At 48.9% G+C, this 18,795-nt stretch overlaps 1 protein-coding gene across 1 annotated transcript in view; it reads right to left on the minus strand.

Annotated features, from left to right (window-relative positions):
• Window positions 1-18,795, minus strand: part of LOC142312750 (polycystin-1-like) — a 258,417-nt gene that overhangs the window by 94,033 nt on the left and 145,589 nt on the right. The window contains exon 26 of the mRNA XM_075351738.1: window positions 9,058-9,247. Coding sequence (XP_075207853.1) covers window positions 9,058-9,247 — 190 coding nt within the window. The remainder of the gene's footprint in view (window positions 1-9,057; window positions 9,248-18,795) is intronic.

Raw genomic sequence — 18,795 nt, forward strand, 5'->3', positions numbered from 1 at the left:
TTTACCCTGAACTGTGTCATCATCATTGGGCTGAGTGAGTACCTCCGTGCCGTGCGGCACAGCGCTGCCCCTGCGACCATGCACTTCATCAGGCCCCGCAACCCGCCTGTCATCCATCTCTACCCCATCACCAGGCCCCGGGACAACCAACCCCCCTACCCACGTAGGGGAGAAATAACAACAAAGCTGCTCCCTGTCACAGGCTCCCGGGATCCCCGTCCAGAGCAGCGGTGGTGTCCACACAATCACCACAACCGTGGGTGGCGTCACGGACAATATCCCCAAAACCCAAACCACCCCTTTTCACTCACGGGCGAGTAGCGCCGCTCGAGTCCCCGGGATCCGGCCATCGCTCGAGCCAACGAGCAGCAGCAGCCGTAGAGCTGCGTCAGCCGGACCCGAGCAGTGGGAGAGCGCACCGTCCCCTCCTCCGCCAGCGACACTTACAGCTTGGGACTGGTGTGGAGGGTAAAGTGGATCAGGATGCGCAGGAGGAGGAGGAGGCTGAGGAGCATGACATTCCGGAGCTGTAGAGTGTGTGTGAAACCCTGACTGAGGTAGGGCCTGCAAAACTTGGTGTGTGAAGGACGTATTCCGTCCCTCGCTCAGACTGGGTCCCAGCTTGCACAATATTAACCCAGTGTGACGTCAACGAGATGTAGCGGCCTTGCCCACATGCACTTGTCCACGTGTCTGTGGTTAGGTGGACTTTGGCTGAAACAGCGTTGTTCCGGGCACGTGTGATGTTTTGTGACACGTGGTTAGTTATGCAATGCGGGGACGGCACACAGGGAGAAATAGTGGCGGCTGTGGACCGAGTAACGTGGGACAGCTGCCACCATCAGTTCGCGGAATGCTTCTGTCTCAACCAGCCTAAAAGGCAACATTTCCAGCGCAAGCAGTCGCGAAATGTTAGCATTTAGAACTGTGGCATGTGGGGTGTTGGCAGTGTATTTGCGCCTGCGCTCAAAGGTTTGCTGAATGGATAACTGAACGTTGCGCTGGGACAAGGACGTGCTTGATGATGGTGTTCTTTCTGCGTAGGCAACTGCAGGTGCAGGAGTGGAGGAGGCTTGTTCGCAGGCAGCATGGACAGGGGATTGGCTCGCATGCACAACCAGCGAAGACGTAGCAGTGACATCAGCAAGCACTGCTCCTCGACTCTGTTGTACTTCCCACAAAGTCGGGTGCTTGGCTGACATGTGCCTGATCATGCTGGTGGTGGTCAGGCTGCTAGTTTTGGTACCCCTGCTGATGCTGGCATGGCAGGTGTTGCAAATGGCCTTTTTAGAATCATCTGGAGCCAACTTAAAAAACTGCCAGTGTCAGAGTTCCTGGTTTTCCAGTTTTCTTTTGAAAGAGCTTGCCCTTTGTTAACATGGAGTTTTCTGTTATGTTGCCCTACTTCCTGTCCATCTGTTTAAAAGCCGCCCCTAAAGCTTAGTCCAGTGCCTGAGTATACTGCTTCCTGTGTGCTCCTGCCCTGCTGCTTTTGGTTCCTGATTGTTATTCGGATCCTCTTGGAAAACAACCGACACCGACTCTGGACTTCATCTGGTATCATCTAGCTGTACCTGGACTCCGTTTGCCGTCTTTGGTCGGAACTTCTGCCCGGTTCCTTCCGTTTAATACCACTCTGGACTCACATCACGTACAGACATTTTTCGACTTACCTATTGCCCTTTTGTGTCCCGGCTGCTGCGCATTTAGGGCTTCTGGGGTGATTGCCAGACAGTCCCTGTATAGGGGTTTGCTGTTGGTGGTCTCCCTGGGGGAGTCCGGTGCGCGGTACCGGGAATTCCCTTTCGCTCAGTCCCTGGAAGGTATTTCCTGTATTTATGTTCTACTGTGTTTTTGTTCCGTTTATGTACATATTTGCTGGTTGCATATTATAAATGTCTTGCACCAAGAACTCGTCTCTGGTTGTCATTGCCCTAACGCAATCGAAATCCTCAATACATACAATAGTATTACAGCCAGACTCGGGAAGACCTAACATTTGTACAGGCACCTTGTGTCGTGTTGTTCCGGGGAACAGTTGACTGACGTCTGCCTGGGGCCACCACTCTGCTTCTTACTGCCTGTTGTGATGCTACGCCTCCCTCCCCCTGTGCACTGCTGTCCTCGCTCTGCATATCCTCCTGCCAGGTTGGGTCAGTTACTGGATCATCCACCACGTCGTCTTCCTCTTCCGCACCCTGCTCCTCCTCCTGACTTCCTGACAATTGTGTCTCATCATCGGCCACCCCTTGTTGAGACACGTTGCCAACTTCGTGAGAACGTGGCTGCTCAAATATTTGTGCATCTGTACATACAATCTCGTCATGGCCCACTTCAACAGGAGCTGGCGAGAGGCCAGAATTTGTGAATGGAAACGTGAACGAACAGCTATTCCGAGTGTCCAAGTGTGGGATCAGTAATGTCCGTGGACGTGTACTCGGCCTGGTGGTAGGAAGGAGGATCAGGTTCTGAAATGTGCGGTGCAGTATCACGGCTACTGACACTTGACCGTGTGGAAGACAGAGTGTTTGTGGTGGTGCCAATCTGACTGGAAGCATTATCCGCTATCCAACTAACAACCTGTTGACACTGGTCTTGGTTCAAGAGGGGTGTACTGCTGCGGTCCCCAAGAATTTGGGACAGGACGTGCGAGCGACTAGATGTGGCCCTTTGTTGTGGCGAAATTAGAGCTTGCACACAACCTCGGTGTCTGCCTGCACCACCATCACGTCCACTTCCTTGTTCGTTGACAACGCCCTTGCGCATTTTGCAATGCTGTGCTGATGTGTATTCACTAGACTTGTGTGTTATATCCAAGTTTGTGCAAAACTCACACAAATGCAGCGGAAAGCTGCCACCAACAGGCACACACGTGCGGTTTTTAAATGCAAGCACGGAGGCACTAAGAACCTAACAGGTCTCTATCCAGGGACAACGTAGAGCCTCCCAATGTTTGGCTTCCCTGCCTAAGGGCTATACTATAATACACCCACTTCCTTCCAATGGGCACTTCAGGTTTACAGGCCTTCATGCACGTCTCTATCCAGGGACAACGTGGAGCCTCCCAATGTTTGGCTTCCCTGCCTAAGGGCTATACTATAATACACCCACTTCCTTCCAATGGGCACTTCAGGTTTACAGGCCTTCATGCACGTCTCTATCCAGGGACAACGTGGAGCCTCCCAATGTTTGGCTTCCCTGCCTAAGGGCTATACTATAATACACCCACTTCCTTCCAATGGGCACTTCAGGTTTACAGGCCTTCATGCACGTCTCTATCCAGGGACAACGTGGAGCCTCCCAATGTTTGGCTTCCCTGCCTAAGGGCTATACTATAATACACCCACTTCCTTCCAATGGGCACTTCAGGTTTACAGGCCTTCATGCACGTCTCTATCCAGGGACAACGTGGAGCCTCCCAATGTTTGGCTTCCCTGCCTAAGGGCTATACTATAATACACCCACTTCCTTCCAATGGGCACTTCAGGTTTACAGGCCTTCATGCACGTCTCTATCCAGGGACAACGTGGAGCCTCCCAATGTTTGGCTTCCCTGCCTAAGGGCTATACTATAATACACCCACTTCCTTCCAATGGGCACTTCAGGTTTACAGGCCTTCATGCACGTCTCTATCCAGGGACAACGTGGAGCCTCCCAATGTTTGGCTTCCCTGCCTAAGGGCTATACTATAATACACCCACTTCCTTCCAATGGGCACTTCAGGTTTACAGGCCTTCATGCACGTCTCTATCCAGGGACAACGTGGAGCCTCCCAATGTTTGGCTTCCCTGCCTAAGGGCTATACTATAATACACCCACTTCCTTCCAATGGGCACTTCAGGTTTACAGGCCTTCATGCACGTCTCTATCCAGGGACAACGTGGAGCCTCCCAATGTTTGGCTTCCCTGCCTAAGGGCTATACTATAATACACCCACTTCCTTCCAATGGGCACTTCAGGTTTACAGGCCCTCATGCACGTCTGTATGCAGGGGCATTGGTGAACCTCACAATTTAGGACTGCCCTGGCTAAGGAAAATACTACAAAGACTCACTTCCTCAAAATGGGCACATTAGACTCAAGAGGCCTTCATGTACGTCTCTTCTCAGGGACATCGGAGTGCCACACAATGTTTTCACGTAAAATCTTTCATGTATTGATCTCAAAAAGTAACATACACCAGCTCTATCTCACTATTGGGTATGTGCCCTTAACATTTCCGCCATGAAAAATCATTTTGGGGTCATTTTGGAAGGTTTTCTGGTGAGTCCGTAAAAATGGCGTAAAACGCGGACAAAATTGTTCACAGCTGTGACTTTTGAGTGATAAATGCTTCAAGGGGTCTTCCCCATGCTGTTGCCATGTCATTTGAGCACTCTTCTGAGACTTTTGTGACATTTTTAGGGTTTCTCCATGCTGCCGGGAGGTCATTTCACAAAAATACTCGGGTCTCCCATAGGATAACATTGGGCTCGTTGCTCGGGCCGAGTACACGAGTATCTTGGGAGGCTCGGCCCGAGCTTCGAGCACCCGAGCTTTTTAGTACTCGCTCATCACTAGTAAATACTTATTTTCCACCACAATTTGCAAAAAACATTTTGCCAAATCAGAGAAGGTGATTTTCTGAATCTGTTTTCTTATATTGTCTCTCACAGTTGTGGTCTATGTATGATGTCAATTACAGGCCTCTCTCCTCCTCTTTTTAAGTGCTAGAACTTACACAATTGGTGGCTGACTAAATACTTTTTTTCCCCCACATACATATATATATATATATATATATATATATATATATATATATATATATATATATATATATATATATATATATATATATGTATGTGGGGGAAAAAAAGTATTTAGTCAGCCACCAATTGTGTAAGTTCTAGCACTTAAAAAGAGGAGTATATATATATACACACACACAGTATTTATATTATATATGTATATATATACACACTGTGTATATATATATATATATATATATATATATACACGCAGTTATCTCACTAGATATCTGAGCTTGAAGCCAAAATTGTATTTTTTTTTTAAGAAAATCAAAGCCCCTAAAATAAATAATGGTCTTTTATATTGATATAGTAGTTGAAATTTTGAATTCACTTTCCCATGTAATGAACTGAAAATGGGTCAAAAATTCTAAGTGGGATGAATTGGTCAAACAAATACATTACTGCCATTGTTTTCTGTTTATTTTTTAAGGAGTTTACTGTATGATAAAAAATGTCCTGTCAATCTGAATCTTCAGGTCAGTACGATTACAGAGATACCAAAGTTATATACAGTAGTTTTTTAGTATTTTAGTGGTTAAAAAAATGTAAAACTTTGTAATCAAGATTAGCTTTTTGTTACCATAATTTTTTATTTTTACAACAGTTCAATTGTATAAGGGCTTGTTTTTTTGCTTGACAAGCAAGTATTTTTATATATTTATACCATTTTAAGGTACATATGATGCTTTCCTCTCTATTTATTGCATTTCTTTACAAATGTGCGGCCATTAAAAATCAGCAATTCTGGAATTTTGTTTTTTATTGCTCTTTATGGTTTTTATATTTTGATATATGGGACTTTTATGGATGTGGTGATACAAAATATGTTTCTTTTAATGTGTTATTTCTTAATTTTTAAGATAACAAAAAGGTAGTGATTCAAATTTTTTGAAAATAGTTTTTAATTTTAATCACCCTAGAGGACTTGAATCTGTGATCCTTCCTTGACTTGTACTATATCCTGCAGTCAAACAATGTTCTCCTCTGAAGCCCAGCTCGTGGTTGGGCTTCATAGAAGTATGAAGACAGCAGTCATGGAAGCCCTCAGTAGGACCCCAGGTGATATGGTGATCCTCCGGCTCTCCCTGATCACGTAACAAGACTGACAGGAGAAGATGCACATTTATATTCCACTGTCAGTGATTGAAAGCAACATCTAAATGGATTAATGAAGGATGAGTATGTAGAGAGGCAATATGTACTATTACAATGCATATATAAAGAATATTTATTTGCTTGTTAATACATCACATACATATTCCACAGCGCTTTACAGACAATACCACTGTTGTTTCTATTGGGGCCCAAAGATTGCCTATCAGTATGTCTTTTAGAGGGTGGGAGAAAAACAGAGTCCTCGAGGAAACCCACACAAACAAGAGGAAAACATTCAAACTCCATTTTATGTCTTGTCCTTGGTGGAATTTGGACCCATGTTCCCTGCACTACACAGCAACAGCACTAACTAGTGAGCCACCGTGCAGCACTGGGTTCCAGTGTTCTAATGCCACCAAGGACAACATCCTGTGTTTGTGTCGGTTTCCTCCCAAACTCCAATAGGCATACTGAGGCTACTTTCACACATCCGGTTTGAGCACTGCGGCTCAATCCGGCTGTGAAAACTATGCAACGGATGCGGCGAAAACACCGCATCCGTTGCATAAGTTTTTACATGCGGCCCGTCCGTTTTTTTCCGGTTGCGGCATGCTACTGAGCATGCGCAGTGGAAAAAACCGCATGCGGCGTCCGGATGCGTTTTTTTCCGCATCGCGCCGCATCCGGCCTCCATAGGTATGCATTGAAAAATGCGCCGCAGCGGCCGGATGCGGCGTGATGCGGTGTTTTTTGCCGGAGCAAAAAACGTTGCAGGGAACGTTCGATCCGGCCGCGGCATCGGCTAAATCTGCCGCATGCGTCAAAAACCGGACCGAACGCAAGCCCCTGCGGCACAATACGGCACTAATGTAAGTCTATGCAAAAAAAAAACGCAACCGGCGTTACAAAAGCCGGTTGCGGTTTTTCTGCAGAACGCCGTATTGTGCCGCAGAGCAAAAATCCGGATGTGTGAAAGCAGCCTGATGCAGAATCATAAATTGAAAACATATAAAGGGAACCTGTCACCAGTTTTTTTAGTATTGACCCAAAAGTATCACCTTCTGCAGCTCCTGGGCTGCACTTTCTGAAGGTACACCTTGTTCCTGACTCTCCTTGCAGACCCCAAAAATCTAATATATAAAGCTGAATGTGTGTATGGTATGTATGTATGTATGTATGTATGTATGTATGTATGTGTGTATGTCCGGGATTTGTCAGATAGCAGGAGAAAGAGCAGGTTTAAATACCGCGCCAAACCACAGTAGTCCAGATGGTGTAATAAAATTCTTCCCTTTATTTTCACAGGTCTACGCATTTCGAGGACATGTCCCTCCTCTTCCTCAGGACAATGTGCAGAGTATACTATATAGTATAAATATATATATATATATATATATATATATAGATAGTATTCTCTGCACATTGTCCTGAGGAAGAGGACGGACATGTCCTCGAAACGCGTAGACCTGTGAAAATAAAGGGAAGAATTTTATTACACCATCTGGACTACTGTGGTTTGGCACGGTATTTAAACCTGCTCTTTCTCCTGCTATCTGACATATCTCCACGCTGCAGGACTGCTGCCTTCCACGCTACATATATGCTTGCTAAGGGGTTGTGACTGGCACAACCCGACCAGGTGAGTGCTCTCATTTGCATTTACCCCCTTGTGTCATACCGGGTAAGACCCTATTGCGCCTTCTCTCTCCACAGCTCCTTTTGCCTTATGTCCGGGATTGGCATCTGCACCGTCGCAGCTACAGCTACAAAATTTTGCACACTCACACGTCTGGACCCCGAGAGCATCATAGGCTAAGTTGTGAGGCGAAATTTTAACCCAGCGCGTTCCAATTTTCCAATCAATTTTGCCCATATCTACATAATGGGGAAAAAGTGAAACGAAAAGTGCATTCGCACCGTCGCATTTACAATCACGAAATTTTGCACAGACACCTCATTTGACCCAGGGAACGCCGTAGACTATGTTTTGACAGGAAAATGTAACCACGCGCTTTACAGTTACTATCCAAAAAACATGGCTCCATTAAAGTAAATGGAGCCTGGAACTACAGGTTATTATTAGTAGGAGCTGTGATTGGTTGCTATAGGAACAAAAGACATTCATAGTATAAGAATCTTATATGTGAGGTAATAAGATGTCGGTGGGGAGATGGAAAGAGACAGACGGGGAAAGAGACAGACGGGGAAAGAGACAGACGGGGAAAGAGACAGCCCTGGAAAGAGACAGACGGAGCACATTACTTGGCCAATTTAGTTAAATCTGTGTGGAATATCTGTGGTGTTGAAATATATGTTGTGAAATGCTTCTATTAGCTTAGTTTTTGCCTTTTAATAATTACATTTCTATCTATTTGTTTTGTGGTTTTTGTGTGCAGAATAAATTTTTGTTAATATATTCTATTTTGTTAACAACAGTTATTAACCCGGGCAAAGCCGGGTAGTACAGCTAGTAACTTTATAAAATCTGACCGCCATGTATGCAAATCACCTGTTCTGGTCGAATGGGCTTGCTCTTTTTCTGCTCCTTTCCCCCCTTCCTACTGCTTTTTGCCGTTTTTCTTTGATGAGTGACGCGCCTGACACCTCCGTCATCATCCACGTATTAGGCTTAATCTCATGCCTGCGCAGTCATTCCCCACTCATGCAGGCGCACTTCGCTATTCCCCATTGCAGGCAAAGCCAAAAACATAGGTGCGCCTGCGCAAGACCATGAGCTCTTTGTGCAGACGCGAGACTGTGAGTGAGTCACGGTCTCTCACAAGCACACCTATTTTTTCGGCTCTGTCCGCAATGGGGCAGAGTGAAGTGCGCCTGCGTGAGCGGGGAATGACTGCGCAGGTGCGAAATTTAGCCCAGTACGTGGACGATGACGGAGGAGTTAGGCACATCAATCATCAAAAGAGGACGGCAAACAGCGGCTGGAGGGTGGGACAGGTGCTGAAAAAGAGCACACCCATTCAACCAGAACAGGTCATTTGCTTATGTGGCGGGCAGATTTTATAAAGTTATTTTTGGGGTCTGCAAGGGGAGTCAGGAACAAGTTGTACTTTCATAGAATGCAGCCAGGGAGCTGTAGAAGGTGATACTTTTGAGTCAATATTGAAAAAACTGGTGACAGGTTCCCTTTAAAGAAATAAAACATAATATTTACCTGCCCCTCTCCTCCAGCCGGTCTTTACTAGCACCCAATATCTGTATTGACCTGCTGGGCCACACAATGGAATGGTTCCTACTCGTAATATATCCAAATAGTCCAGCTTATGAGAAATGAGGACCAGCAGCAGATACAGTGAAAGGAACCCTAAACAACACACCAGTACAAGGGACCACTGTCGAGGAGCCTAGGAGGAGAAGCAAGCAGACAGCAAGCAATCAGAACCTTAGGCTAATTTGTTATATGTCAGAAAATGCACGGAAATACAAAGGCATAAGTCCTCATGATAAACTAGGATATCTGCTCTTCTGGGGACTATTGAAAGCAGGAATTTGTAAGGAAATTACAGTGGTTATCCAGCGTTAGAGATGAGCAAACTGATTCTCAAGACTCTGGTGTTCCATGGCTGCAGGACGAGAAGCTGCAAACCACCTCAAAACTCAGAGCAGCTACGGCTCTTTTCTTGATTAGCCAGCGTGGTGCAACATTCATCTTTGTGATGTTATGCAGACATGAAGTCATGCCAGGCTTGCTAATTAATGATGAGCCATGGATGGTGTCAGTCAGGAGGCAGATATTGTCCCCAATCTAGTGGCATGAAATACTGAGATGGCAGTTGGAGTAGAGTAATCTCTATCCAGCGCCTCTTCTGTGTCAGGAGGTGAGAGGTACTTGTCAGTTATTGTGCTCCTGTCCTATTAATTAGTGTATGATATGTGCACAATGACTAGTCAATGGATACCACTAAAGCAGCGCCTCCACGTCTTGAAGCAGAAGTTAGAGGCGCTAAATAACTAGTGATGAGCGAGCATGCTTGTTACTACTCGGTACTCGCACGAGTATCACTGTACTCGGTCTACTCGGCGGGGACCGAGTAATCTCGCGATACTCGTGCTGTACTCGTGGTCTTCATTTCTGCATGTTGGCGCTCTTTTGAGAGCCAGCCCTCATGCAGGGATTGGCTGGCAGACCACTGCAATGCCACAGCCCTGTTAGTTGTGGAATTGCAGTGATTGGCCGGCCTGCACAGCGTGACCGAGCCTTTATACCGGCGGGCGCGCTGTGCTCTGCTCACAGCCATCCAGACAGTCAGTGCAGGGAGAGGGTCGCTGCTTCAGGGAAAGGTTTGCGGCCCTTTATAGCTATTTCCGTAGCAGGGCTGCAAACAGTGTGACCAAAAGTCCTTCTCAGGACTATTTTAGTTGTATACAGGCAGGCAGGGTATAGCCAGGTCGGAGTACAGTAGCAGAGTCCTTCTCAGGACTATTGTTGCTGTATACAGGCAGGGTATAGCCAGGTCGGAATACAGGCTAGTGACCAAAAGAGTCCTTGTCAGGATTATTGTAGCAGTATACAGGCAGGCAGGCAGGCAGGGTGTATAGCCATTCCTAGTGGTGACCGTATACCAGCCTTCATCATATCTGGGGCTGGTGTACACAGTCTAAAACAGTCCTGATAGTGTCAGACTTCTCAGTAATTGTCGCTCCTAAAAACCTGTTAGGTTCTTATTGCGTCCGTGCTTGCATTTAAAAACCGCACGTGTGTGCCTGTCGGTGGCAGCGTACAGGTGCACTTGTGTGCGTTTTTCACAAACTATTATATAACGCACAAGTCTAGTGTATAATACACGTCAGTCAGCAGTGCCTGATAGTGTCAGACTTCTCAGTAATTGTCGCTCCTAAAAACCTGTTAGGTTCTTATTGCGTCCGTGCTTGCATTTAAAAACCGCACGTGTGTGCCTGTCGGTGGCAGCGTACAGGTGCACTTGTGTGCGTTTTTCACAAACTATTATATAACGCACAAGTCTAGTGTATAATACACGTCAGTCAGCAGTGCCTGATAGTGTCAGACTTCTCAGTAATTGTCGCTCCTAAAAACCTGTTAGGTTCTTATTGCGTCCGTGCTTGCATTTAAAAACCGCACGTGTGTGCCTGTCGGTGGCAGCGTACAGGTGCACTTGTGTGCGTTTTTCACAAACTATTATATAACACACAAGTCTAGTGTATAATACACGTCAGTCAGCAGTGCCTGATAGTGTCAGACTTCTCAGTAATTGTCGCTCCTAAAAACCTGTTAGGTTCTTATTGCGTCCGTGCTTGCATTTAAAAACCGCACGTGTGTGCCTGTCGGTGGCAGCGTACAGGTGCACTTGTGTGCGTTTTTCACAAACTATTATATAACGCACAAGTCTAGTGTATAATACACGTCAGTCAGCAGTGCCTGATAGTGTCAGACTTCTCAGTAATTGTCGCTCCTAAAAACCTGTTAGGTTCTTATTGCGTCCGTGCTTGCATTTAAAAACCGCACGTGTGTGCCTGTCGGTGGCAGCGTACAAGTGCACTTGTGTGCGTTTTTCACAAACTATTATATAACGCACAAGTCTAGTGTATAATACACGTCAGTCAGCAGTGCCTGATAGTGTCAGACTTCTCAGTAATTGTCGCTCCTAAAAACCTGTTAGGTTCTTATTGCGTCCGTGCTTGCATTTAAAAACCGCACGTGTGTGGCAGTCGGTGGCAGCGTCAGGCTCCATATTGTCCCTGGATAGAGACGTGCATGATGGCCTGTAAACATGAAGTGCCCATTGTAAGTTAGTGGGTCTATTGTAGTATAGCCCTTAGGCAGGGCAGCCAAAAATTTGGAGGCTCCACATTGTCCCTGGATAGAGATGTGCATGAGGGCCTCAAAACATTGTTCCCATTGCAAAGGAGCGGGTCTCCTGTCGTTGTAATGCCCATTCTGAAAGAATGGGCGAAAAAATTTACCACTGGGGGTATACCTGAAACAACGGCTTAACTATTGTAACGGTCATCATGATGGCGCATGAGGAGAAGGAGGAGCAGTCCAGCGATTAGCCAAAGTCCAGAAGTGTGTTACCATGGGTGAGTGGAGGTACATGGCAAATTCCCGTTACAAACTTTAAATTCCGCTGTCATTTGCTGGTGGTGTGGTGAAGTCTGGCCCAATCCAACCCTTGTTCATCTTGATCAGAGTCAGCCTGTCAGCATTTACAGTTGACAGGCGGGTGCGTTTATCTGTAATGATTCCACCTGCGGCACTAAAAACACGCTCTGACAAAACGCTAGCGGCAGGGCAGGCCAGGACTTCCAAGGCGTAGAGAGCCAATTCATGCCACGTGTCCAGCTTGGATACCCATTAATTGTAAGGCACAGAGGAATGTCGGAGTACAGTTGTTTGATCTGCAAGGTACTCCTTGAGCATCTGGGCAAACTTAGGATTTCTTGTGGCACTACCCCTCACCTCAGGGGCTGTGGTATGTGAGGGGCTGAGAAAACTGTCCCACATCTTAAAGACTGTTCCCCTACCTCTGGCGGATTGGACTTGTGCCCCTCTCGGCTGTACGCCTTGGTTGTCCACTGATTCCTGACCTATGCCGCTAGCGTTTTGTGAGGGGAATGCTTTGCCTACTTCCGTGACTATGGCCTTCTGGAACTGCTGCATTTTGCCTGACCTCTCCGCCTCGGGAATAAGAGACATAAATTTCTCCTTTTAGCGTGGGTCTAACAGTGTTACCAACCAGTAATGATTGTCGGCCAAGATGTTCTTAACGCGAGGGTCACGAGACAGGCAGCTTGCCATAAAGTCAGCCATGTGTGCCAGACTCTTAACAGCCATCACTTCAGTATCCTGACCAACACGATGACTGAACATGCTGTCCTCCTCCTCCTCCTCCTCATCATCTACCCGGTCCTCTGGCCAGCCACGCTGAACCGAGGATATGACTGCATGTCATATCCTCAATTTGGCCAGAGAGTTGCTCCATGTCTTCATCCTCCTCCTCGTCATAGTCCTCCACTGCACGTTGTGATGAGACGAGGCTGGGCTGTGTGTTATCACCCACACCCACTACTGTTTCTTGCTCAAACTCATCGCGCTCCGCCTGCAATGCATCATGGTTGTTTTTTGAGCAGAGACCATTTTAGAAGGCAGAGAAGCGGTATGGTGACGCTAATAATGTCGTCATCGCCGCTCACCATCTTGGTGGAGTCCTCAAAGTTTTGGCGGATGGTACATAGGTCGGACATCCATCTCCACTCCTCAGGTGTTATGTGTGGAGTTTGACCCATTTCCCGACGGCTTAGGTGATGCAGGTACTCAACAACTGCCCTCTTCTGCTCACATATCCTGACCAACTTGTGCAGAGTTGAATTTCAACGCGTGGGGACATCACACAGCAGTCTGTGAGCCGGAAGATGCAAACGGCGCTGAAAGCCGGCAAGGCCGGCTGAAGCAGTAGGTGACTTTCGAAAATGTGCAGACAGGCGGCGAACTTTTACCAGCAGATCAGACAGCTCTGGGTATGACTTTAGAAACCGCTGAACCACGAGGTTGAGCACATGGGCCACGTATGGAACATGTGTCAGCTGGCCTCGCCTCAAAGCCGCCACCAGGTTCCGGCCATTGTCACACACGACCTTTCCTGGCTTTAGGTTCAGAGTTGTGAGCCAGTGATCTGCCTGCTGTTTCAGAGCTGTCCACACCTCTTCTGCATTGTGGGGTTTGTCACCTATGCAGATTAGCCTCAGCACTGCCTGTTGCCGCTTCGCCGAGGCAGTGCTGCAGTGCTTCTGTGTCGCCCTGGACAAGCCAGGGGCCACAGAGCACAACACTTAAACACCCCACACTCCCTGCAGGCATATCATAGTCAAAACACAAAATCCTTGTTGCCTTCCCCAGGGGCTGTTGTCCACACCAGGGTGTGGAGCCAGGTGGTTGGTCTCCACCCACCAAGGAGGAGGGAAAACACAGGCAGTGAGAGTTAAGCTAAGGAAGTGGAAGGAGGAAAGTAGTAGAGAGGAGAAAAGTGACAGCAAAGAGCCTGAAGTTGGTCCGGGTGTGTGGCCCGGACAGGACAGCAAGGTTGGCAGGATGTGGTGACCGTCTGCAGTGGAGGCCGATTGGAGTCTGCCGTAAGGACCGTGGACGGGTGGTGACCCGGCCGTACCGGACCGGTATACAAAGAGAAGCCAGCACCATTGGCAGAGGACTTTCGGATCCCGGCAAGGCTTGGTGTCGCCGTGAATTTGCCAAATCCGTTAGTGAAGGGGACCTCAGGGTTTCCAAACAGCCAAGTCCCGATAGAAGGCAACCGTCCAACCGTGAAGGGGAGACACCGCCACCGCCAAGGGCAACCGTCTCCCAGGGCCAGCGCCTGTGGGCAAAAGGGGCTCCTCCGGCCCATATCCAGGTCGGGGAGCGGGTTACCGGTGGGAAACCATCACTACCAACACTGAACTTAGGTGCAGGGAGAGACAGTCATCACTAACCTGCAGGGAGGAACAACCGCAGCCGTCCGAGGGACCCGTCCATCCAGCCACTTGTTTTACCGTGAACTGTGTCATCATCATTGGGCTGAGTGAGTACCTCCGTGCCGTGCGGCACAGCGCTGACCCTGCGACCCTGCACCTCATCAGGCCCCGCAACCCGCCTGTCATCCATCTCTACCCCATCACCGGGCCCCGGGACAACCAACCCCCTTACCCACGGAGGGGAGAAATAACAACAAAGCTGCTCCCTGTCACAGGCTCCCGGGATCCCCGTCCAGAGCAGCGGTGGTGTCCACACAATCACCACAACCGTGGGTGGCGTCACGGACAATATCCCCAAAACCCAAACCACCCCTTTTCACTCACGGGCGAGTAGCGCCGCTCGAGTCCCCGGGATCCGGCCATCGCTCAAGCCAACGAGCAGCAGCAGCCGTAGAGCAGCGGCAGCCGGACCCGAGCAGTGGGAGAGCGCAGCGTCCCCTCCTCCGCCCGCGACACTTCCAGCTTGGGACTGGTGTGGAGGGTAAAGTGGATCAGGATGCGCAGGAGGAGGAGGAGGCTGAGGAGCATGACATTCCGGAGCTGTAGAGTGTGGGTGAAACCCTGACTGAGGTAGGGCCTGCAAAACTTGGTGTGTGAAGGACGTGTTCCGTCCCTCGCTCAGACTGGGTCCCAGCTTCCACAATATTAACCCAGTGTGACGTCAACGAGATGTAGCGGCCTTGCCCACATGCACTTGTCCACGTGTCTGTGGTTAGGTGGACTTTGGCTGAAACAGCGTTGTTCAGGGCACGTGTGATGTTTTGTGACACGTGGTTAATGGTTATGCAATGCAGGGACGGCACACCGGGAGAAATAGTGGCGGCTGGGGACCGAGTAACGTGGGACAGCTGCCACCATCAGGTCGCGGAATGCTTCTGTCTCAACCAGCCTAAAAGGCAACATTTCCAGCGCAAGCAGTCGCGAAAAGTTAGCATTTAGAAGTGTGGCATGTGGGGCGTTGGCAGTGTATTTGCACCTGCGTTCAAAGGTTTGCTGAATGGATAACTGAACGCTGCGCTGGGACAAGGACGTGCTTGATGATGGTGTTATTTCTGCGTGGGTAACTGCAGGTGCAGGGCCGGAGGAGGCTTGTTCGCAGGCAGCATGGACAGGGTATTGGCTCGCATGCACAACCAGCGAAGACGTAGCAGTGACATCAGCAAGCACTGCTCCTCGACTCTGTTGTACTTCCCACAAAGTCGGGTGCTTGGCTGACATGTGCCTGATCATGCTGGTGGTGGTCAGGCTGCTAGTTTTGGTACCCCTGCTGATGCTGGCATGGCAGGTGTTGCAAATGGCCTTTTTAGAATCATCTGGAGCCAACTTAAAAAACTGCCAGTGTCAGAGTTCCTGGTTTTCCAGTTTTCTTTTGAAAGAGCTTGCCCTTTGTTAACATGGAGTTTTCTGTTCTGTTGCCCTACTTCCTGTCCATCTGTTTAAAAGCCGCCCCTAAAGCTTAGTCCAGTGCCTGAGTATACTGCTTCCTGTGTGCTCCTGCCCTGCTGCTTTTGGTTCCTGATTGTTATTCGGATCCTCTTGGAAAACAACCGACACCGACTCTGGACTTCATCTGGTATCATCTAGCTGTGCCCGGACTCCGTTTGCCGTCTTTGGTCGGCACTTCTGCCCGGTTCCTTCCGTTTAATACCACTCTGGACTCACATCACGTACGGACATTTTTGGACTTACCTATTGCCCTTTTGTGTCCCGGCTGCTGCGCATTTAGGCCTTCTGGGGTGATTGCCAGACAGTCCCTGTATAGGGGTTCGCTCTTGGTGGTCTCCCTGGGGGAGTCCGGTGCGCGGCCCCGTGAATTCCCTTTAGCTCCGTCCCTGGAAGGTATTTCCTGTATTTATGTTCTACTGTGTTTTTGTTCCGTTTATGTACATATTTGCTGGTTGCATATTATAAACGTCTTGCACCAAGAACTCGTCTCTGGTTGTCATTGCCCTAACGCAATCGAAATCCTCAATACATACAATAGTATTACAACCAGACTCGGGAAGACCTAACATTTGTACAGGCACCTTGTGTCGTGTTGTTCCGGGGAACAGTTGCCTGACGTCTGCCTGGGGCCACCACTCTGCTTCTTACTGCCTGTTGGGATGCTACGCCTCCCTCCCCCTGTGCACTGCTGTCCTCGCTCTGCATATCCTCCTGCCAGGTTGGGTCAGTTACTGGATCATCCACCACGTCGTCTTCCTCTTCCGCACCCTGCTCCTCCTCCTGACTTCCTGACAATTGTGTCTCATCATCGTCCACCCCTTGTTGAGACACGTTGCCAACTTCGTGAGAACATGGCTGCTCAAATATTTGGGCATCTGTACATACAATCTCGTCATGGCCCACTTCAACAGGAGCTGGCGAGAGGCCAGAATGTGTGAATGGAAACGTGAACGAACAGCTCTTCGGAGTGTCCAAGTGTGGGATCAGTAATGTCCGTGGACGTGTACTCGGCCTGGTGGTAGGAAGGAGGATCAGGTTCTGAAATGTGCGGTGCAGTATCACGGCTACTGACACTTGACCGTGTGGTAGACAGAGTGTTTGTGGTGGTGCCAATCTGACTGGAAGCATTATCCGCTATCCAACTAACAACCTGTTGACACTGGTCTTGGTTCAAGAGCGGTGTACTGCTGCGGTCCCCAAGAATTTGGTACAGGACGTGCGAGTGAGTAGATGTGGCCCTTTGTTGTGGCGAAATTAGAGCTTGCACACAACCTCGGTCTCTGCCTGCACCACCATCACGTCCACTTCCTTGTTCGTTGACAACGCCCTTGCGCATTTTGCAATGCTGTGCTGATGTGTATTCACTAGACTTGTGCGTTATATCCAAGTTTTTGCAAAACTCACACAAATGCAGCGGAAAGCTGCCACCAACAGGCACACACGTGCGGTTTTTAAATGCAAGCACGGAGGCACTAAGAACCTAACAGGTCTCTATCCAGGGACAACGTGGAGCCTCCCGATTTTTGGCAGCCCTGCCTAAGGGCTATACTACAATAGACCCACTTCCTTCCAATGGGCACTTCAGGTTTACAGGCCCTCATGCACGTCTCTATCCAGGGACAACGTGGAGCCTCCCAATTTTTGGCTGCCCTGCCAAAGGGCTATACTACAATAGACCCACTTCCTTCCAATGGGCACTTCAGGTTTACAGGCCCTCATGCACGTCTCTATCCAGGGACAACGTGGAGCCTCCCAATTTTTGGCTGCTCTGCCAAAGGGCTATACTACAATAGACCCACTTCCTTCCAATGGGCACTTCAGGTTTACAGGCCCTCATGCACGTCTCTATCCAGGGACAACATGGAGCCTCCCAATTTTTGGCTGCCCTGCCAAAGGGCTATACTACAATAGACCCACTTCCTTCCAATGGGCACTTCAGGTTTACAGGCCCTCATGCACGTCTCTATCCAGGGACAACGTGGAGCCTCCCAATTTTTGGCTGCCCTGCCAAAGGGCTATACTACAATAGACCCACTTCCTTCCAATGGGCACTTCAGGTTTACAGGCCCTCATGCACATCTCTATCCAGGGACAACGTGGAGCCTCCCAATTTTTGGCTGCCCTGCCAAAGGGCTATACTACAATAGACCCACTTCCTTCCAATGGGCACTTCAGGTTTACAGGCCCTCATGCACGTCTCTATCCAGGGACAACGTGGAGCCTCCCAATTTTTGGCTGCCCTGCCAAAGGGCTATACTACAATAGACCCACTTCCTTCCAATGGGCACTTCAGGTTTACAGGCCCTCATGCACGTCTCTATCCAGGGACAACGTGGAGCCTCCCAATTTTTGGCTGCCCTGCCAAAGGGCTATACTACAATAGACCCACTTCCTTCCAATGGGCACTTCAGGTTTACAGGCCCTCATGCACGTCTCTATCCAGGGACAACGTGGAGCCTCCCAATTTTTGGCTGCCCTGCCAAAGGGCTATACTACAATAGACCCACTTCCTTCCAATGGGCACTTCAGGTTTACAGGCCCTCATGCACGTCTCTATCCAGGGACAACGTGGAGCCTCCCAATTTTTGGCTGCCCTGCCAAAGGGCTATACTACAATAGACCCACTTCCTTCCAATGGGCACTTCAGGTTTACAGGCCCTCATGCACGTCTCTATCCAGGGACAACGTGGAGCCTCCCAATTTTTGGCTGCCCTGCCAAAGGGCTATACTACAATAGACCCACTTCCTTCCAATGGGCACTTCAGGTTTACAGGCCCTCATGCACGTCTCTATCCAGGGACAACGTGGAGCCTCCCAATTTTTGGCTGCCCTGCCTAAGGGCTATACTACAATAGACCCACTTCCTTCCAATGGGCACTTCAGGTTTACAGGCCCTCATGCACGTCTCTATCCAGGGACAACGTGGAGCCTCCCAATTTTTGGCTGCCCTGCCAAAGGG

This window comes from Anomaloglossus baeobatrachus, chromosome 5 (genome assembly GCF_048569485.1).
Source record: "Anomaloglossus baeobatrachus isolate aAnoBae1 chromosome 5, aAnoBae1.hap1, whole genome shotgun sequence".
In the NCBI taxonomy this organism is placed as follows: domain Eukaryota; kingdom Metazoa; phylum Chordata; class Amphibia; order Anura; family Aromobatidae; genus Anomaloglossus; species Anomaloglossus baeobatrachus.